This window comes from Ascaphus truei, chromosome 3, assembly GCF_040206685.1.
Source record: "Ascaphus truei isolate aAscTru1 chromosome 3, aAscTru1.hap1, whole genome shotgun sequence".
In the NCBI taxonomy this organism is placed as follows: Eukaryota; Metazoa; Chordata; class Amphibia; order Anura; family Ascaphidae; genus Ascaphus; species Ascaphus truei.
In genome coordinates this window covers 304,618,861-304,625,027 of record NC_134485.1, presented here as the reverse complement: position 1 = coordinate 304,625,027, position 6,167 = coordinate 304,618,861, and the positions used below count along the sequence as shown (strand labels likewise).

The following is a 6,167-nucleotide window of genomic DNA, read 5'->3' as shown; positions in this document are numbered from 1 at the left end:
ACTGGAACGCAAGGCCCGATGGTCAGTGAAACGCATGACGCTATGTCTACACTACAAGTACTTTTTCCCTTCACCTCGCTTCAAGAATTTCTCACTTCCCCAGAAGCCATCGCTGCGCGTCAACAAAGGCGACAGGCAATACGACCTGATAGTAGGTCGGAGTCCGAAACATCAAATCTAGCGGACTTTGACGACCCTTTATATCCTGGCCCTAATCCACCACCCACCTCTACGCCCAGGGCTCCGCCGCTCATAATCAATCCCACGCCAGTAGTTCCTACCAGACCACCTCTTTCTGACACACTTCCCCGGGCACCGGAACAGTGGCTTCCGGCACTATCCAAACCGTTTGTCACACGACAGGGCAAGCAAGTTATTGTCACTGTAGGAACTGGGGACATAACCACAGCGGTGGTAGATGTAATAGTTAACCCTGCTAACTCCCAACTCCAACACGGGAGTGGACTGGCCCGGAGTATCTCTCTTGCCGCAGGCCCCTCCATGCAGCGGGATTGCAACCTAATCATTTCACGCACAGGCCAAGTACCCCCGGGACAAATTGCTGTCACTGGCCCCGGTAACTTGCCTATAGCCCTTATAATACATGCCGTAGGTCCCCGGTATGACCCTGATTCTGCCGAAGTATGCGAATCTCAATTAAAGTCCGTCGTCTGGAATACCCTTATTCATTTGTCAGACCAGGCCTGTGTTGAGCGCGGAATCTCCTCTGTTGCTTTTCCTTTGGTATCCACGGGGTTATTTAGGTACCCACTCAAACCTGCTGTAAATACTATCATATCTACCATATTAGAATTTGTGGCCACCCAACCTACTACACTCTCAGAGATCAGAATAGTCACTGATGATCCCGATAGAATGCCAGTCCTTCAGTCAGCTTTGCAATCCAAGGGCACACTCTCAGATATAGTGCCCTCGGCCGTGCCCCCACTTCCCGGTTCCCAGATTTATCATACCCAAGGGATATCAGCTATAAAAACGGAGCCCACGGCAGAAGGCCAAACCAATAATGCGACACATAACACACCCAAGCTTGGTCTTCAGTATGTTACGTTCACCCCTACACAAGTTTCCACTCTGGTGTCTGGTCTACCTGACCCGGAGAAACAGCCTATGCCGTTCTACAGACGAATGTGCCAGATACAGAAAACCTACGGATGCACCTGGCAGGATCTACAATCTCTCACGGAGATTAAATGCACAGACAGTTTCCTGCCACTGATGGCCCCGGCATTCGACCTAAGTCAGTCACAACCTATTGATACATACTCTTCGGGACTCACTTATTGTCAACAACTCAAACTCTGGGCCCAGGAAGCACTCACAGAGTTACAGGGCTCACTCCAAGAGATTACACAACAAACGGATGAATCTGTGGAACAGTACGGCTCCAGGATCAGAATACTGTTCGAAGATCTTGGCTTTGCCACTCAAGCCAAGGCTCACCGTATGATCCTGACTAAGGCTTTTATAGATGGACTCAATGAACAGCTGAAAGACAAGATTATGTCAATACGCCCAGATTGTATTGGGGGAACATTACAAGACGCTATATTAGTAGCTAAAGGTTTTGCCCGGTCACAAGCAAAGGAACTGAAAGACAAAGGGAAAAAGAAAGCACTTGCTCTAATGATGCAAGAAAATGAATGCACAGATGCAGTTTTATGTCCCTCCCTTAATACCTCACCTCCCGCTTCCGCTTCTTTCCCTCCACCGTCTGCCCCCGCCCCTTTCCAACCCCCCAGTAATAATCCGTACCCGCCCCCTCCTTTCCCTCCTTACCCACAGCCATACCCCTACCCTGCCCCTGCCCCGGCCTACACTCCCTATTATCCACAGCACACCCCCCAACAAGGATACTACCCAAACAATGGGCCTCGGCAAGACCGGAGACAAAACGGAGGAGGCCGCAGCCAAGGTGGACCAACCTGCTGGAACTGTGGAATAGTTGGACATGTTAGGAGAGAATGTAGGAAGCCCAGACCAGACCAACTACCTGAGGGACCTCCACCCCGGTCCTGAAAGGGGGGACAACCTGGGACCGCCATGGCAGCAGTGGGGCAAACTGCTGTTTGTGGGAAAGTCACTCTCACAGTAGCAGAGGTCCCTATGGATTTCCTGGTGGACTCAGGGGCGTCCACGTCCGTTATATCCAAAAAATTGCTCCCCCCCACTATAGAACTTTCCGATGATTGGATGACATCAATGGGGGTAGAGGGAAAACCGCAAAACAGCCGCCTTACTGTTCCTGTACCTCTCGGACCGTTCTCAGAAGTCGCTGCTAGATTTCTGGTATCGAACACCTGCCCTCTAAATCTATTAGGGTCCGATATTTTACAAAGACTAAGGGCAAATATTTTATATGATGAGTGTGGCATGCAACTTATTCTCCATCGCCCGGAAGGGGGAGACACCCCCCCAGATATCTGCATCATCCGAGCTTTACCGCTGATGCTGTTACAAGAACAATCCAACCCAAATACTGGTTTCCCCAGCCATATTGAACCTCAAGTTTCTTCTAGTTTATGGTCTGTGGGACCTGAAGATGTGGGGCTTCTTCCCGTTCCCCCAGTGGTTGTACAGATGAAACCTGGAGTCCCTTACCCAAGAATCCCGCAATACCCTCTCAAAGCTGCACAGGAAGCCAGTCTGAAGATACAAATTCATGCATATTTGGAGAAAGGGGTGCTCAGGTATTGCACTTCACCTTGCAATACTCCTCTGTTTCCTGTCAAGAAGAAAAGTGTCAAAGGTCAACCTGATAAATATCGATTGGTACAAGATCTGCGTGCTGTCAATGCGGCAACAATACTGGAAACCCCTGTTGTCCCCAATCCGAATACTCTCCTCAGCGGAGTCCCTCCCGAGGCCAGTCTCTTCACAGTTATAGACCTGGCCAATGCTTTTTTCAGTGTTCCCCTTCATGTGGACTCCCAATTTTTATTTTCTTTTACTTTCCAAGGAGCTCAACTGACATGGACAAGAATACCCCAAGGGGCCCAGAATAGCCCTAACCAGTTTTCCCAAGCTTTGAAACTCTCTCTTTCACCATGGGTGTTAGCTCACCCTGAAGCTACGCTACTCCAGTATGTTGATGACCTTCTGCTATGTGGCCCAATCGACAGCCAACAGATGGAATCACTCTCCGTCTCCCTGTTGCAGCATCTGTCCTCCATCCAATGTAAAGTCTCTAAGTCAAAACTCCAATGGTGCCTCCCTAAGGTCGTTTTTCTGGGGCATTGTATATCACAAGGAATCAGACATCTGACAGATGAAAGGAAACAAGCTATTGTATCTGTCTCTTATCCATCCACAATCAGCCAACTGCAATCATTCCTTGGACTTATCACCTACTGTAGACAGTGGATACCTGACGCTTCCAGGCTTATGCAACCGCTATATGATGCGCTGAAAACTGGCCCCAAGGAAGACGATGTGGCCGACCCAGTTGCCTATCAATTATATCGACGCTGTTTCAATCTTCTGAAGGAAGCCATTTCAAGTGCACCAGCACTGGGCCTTCCAGATTATACCAAGCCATTCAATCTATATGTGTCCGAGCAGGAAGGCCATGCTTCTGGAGTTCTTACACAATTCCATCGGGAGAAACAGCGCCCTGTCGGGTACTACTCCTGCAGACTGGATCCGGTTGCACGTACTTCTCCGAGTTGTCTCAAAGCCGCCCATTCCGCCCAAGTACTGCTGGATAAAGTGGCGGACATCACTCTCGGACATGATGTTATTATTCAAGCTCCACATGACTTGGCTGCTGTTCTCTCGCTGACATTACCCCGACATCTCTCGCATCAACGTCATTTAAGACTTCAGTGCTCATTGCTTCTTCCGTCTTATGTTTCTTTTCAACGATGTACCACTATCAACCCAGCAACTCTTCTGCCACATATCCCAAAGGGGGGAGAGGAACCAATGGAAGAATTAAACACTTCTAGTCCACCAGTGTCCCCCCATGACTGTTTACTCACTTTACAGCAAGACACGTCAGAACCACAGAATATGTCTACTACTGCGATTCCAGGCGCTGACCTAGAACTCTGGACAGATGGCTCAAGGTATGCCGATGATAGCGGCAGATTTCATACCGGTTTTGCCATCACCACGGAGAAAGAGATTCTCTACGCTGAAGCATTGCCACCAAGCAGGTCAGCCCAGGAAGCGGAATTGATTGCGTTACAAACAGCATTGGAGATGGCAGAAGGAAAAAGGGTGAATATAAGAACAGACTCACGATATGCTTTTGGCATTGCCCATGATTTTGGTACTATCTGGAGAAATAGAGGATTCATAACCTCCTCAGGAACACCGGTGAAACATGCCACCCTTATCCAAGGACTTATGCATGCTATGGGGCTACCTATCCAGGTAGCGGTTCTCAAGGTCAAGGCACATGGAAAAGTGGACAGCACGGAAACAAGAGGAAATCAATTAGCTGACCAAGCCGCCAAACAAGCTGCCTTGGGATCTGTGTCAGAGAGATGGCTAGCCATGGAAGACATGGAAGTAGCAATGGTAAGCACGCGGGCACAAGAAAAGAAACAACGGGAGGAAACAGAGGCACAAATCGAGGCTGAAGAGTTTCCCGAAATTAATACAGCACGACCTCCAGTTGTTAAACTACAACAGGAACAGGCAAAAGTATTATCAGAAGAAAAGAAGCAGTGGAGGAAAGATGGGGCGACCGTGGAAAAGAAAACTGGTCTGTGGAAAAAGGATAATGTATACTGTCTTCCAAGAAGAATGTATCCAGCCGTAGCAACATGGGCACATGGAGCCACACACCGAGGAAAGAATCAAGCCCTCGCATATGTAAGGAAGTTCTACTATGCTCCTGGGATCAGTACCACATTGGCCGCATACAACCGAGCCTGTCAGGTTTGTCAAACCTGTAATCCCAGCAGCACACAGACCGTACCCACCCAGCATTTAGCCAAGCCCGACTACCCATGGCAGAGAATCCAAGTGGACCATATTCACATGCCCCCGGCCGGGGGATACGAGTATGTATTGGTAGTAGTGGATATGTTTTCAGGATGGCCCGAAGCTTACCCAGTCAAGAATATGACGGCAAAGGTGACAGCGAAGAAAATGCTTATCGAAATAGCATGCAGGTTTGGTATACCTGAAGTGATCGAAAGTGACCAAGGACCGGCGTTCACAGCCTCTATTTTTGGGGAACTATGGTTTATGTTGGGATCTCATCAAGGACTCCACACTCCCTATCACCCACAAAGTTCGGGAAAGGTGGAAAGGATGAACGGCACACTGAAAACCAAACTACTTAAGATGAGTCAAGATCACCCCCTCCCCTGGCCAGATCTATTGCCTATAGCGTTATATCATGTCAGACACACGCCCCAGGCCAAGCATGGGCTTACCCCATATGAAGTCCTATTTGGGTCCCCTCCCAGAATACCAGAGATAGACAGTCAGGAATTACAAAAAGGTCAGGACAAGGTAGTACAATTTGTGATTTCACTTGCGCAAGAATTGTCTAACTCTCGTTCTGTAGTATCTGCTTCTCTTCCAGAGTCCACAGGAGACACAGTACACCCCTTCCAACCTGGGGATAGCGTGTATCTGAAGAAACACGCTATCCCCAGGTTGGAAGGGGTGTACTGTGTCTCCTGTGGACTCTGGAAGAGAAGCAGATACTACAGAACGAGAGTTAGACAATTCTTGCGCAAGTGAAATCACAAATTGTACTACCTTGTCCTGACCTTTTTGTAATTCCTGACTGTCTATCTCTGGTATTCTGGGAGGGGACCCAAATAGGACTTCATATGGGGTAAGCCCATGCTTGGCCTGGGGCGTGTGTCTGACATGATATAACGCTATAGGCAATAGATCTGGCCAGGGGAGGGGGTGATCTTGACTCATCTTAAGTAGTTTGGTTTTCAGTGTGCCGTTCATCCTTTCCACCTTTCCCGAACTTTGTGGGTGATAGGGAGTGTGGAGTCCTTGATGAGATCCCAACATAAACCATAGTTCCCCAAAAATAGAGGCTGTGAACGCCGGTCCTTGGTCACTTTCGATCACTTCAGGTATACCAAACCTGCATGCTATTTCGATAAGCATTTTCTTCGCTGTCACCTTTGCCGTCATATTCTTGACTGGGTAAGCTTCGGGCCATC

General features: G+C 48.8%; 1 protein-coding gene across 1 annotated transcript; it reads left to right on the top strand.

Annotated features, from left to right (window-relative positions):
* The first annotated feature begins 2,064 nt into the window (after positions 1-2,064).
* LOC142490731 (protein NYNRIN-like) lies at positions 2,065-5,724 on the top strand. The gene has a single exon (XM_075593149.1). It carries the CDS (start codon positions 2,065-2,067, stop codon positions 5,722-5,724), a length of 3,660 nt encoding a protein of 1,219 aa, XP_075449264.1.
* Positions 5,725-6,167: the final 443 nt, after the last annotated feature.

What these genes read in the sequence shown, in the direction of transcription:
- LOC142490731 (XM_075593149.1), top strand. Translation starts at nt 2,065, where the DNA reads ATGGCAGCAGTGGGGCAAACTGCTGTTTGTGGGAAAGTCACTCTCACA.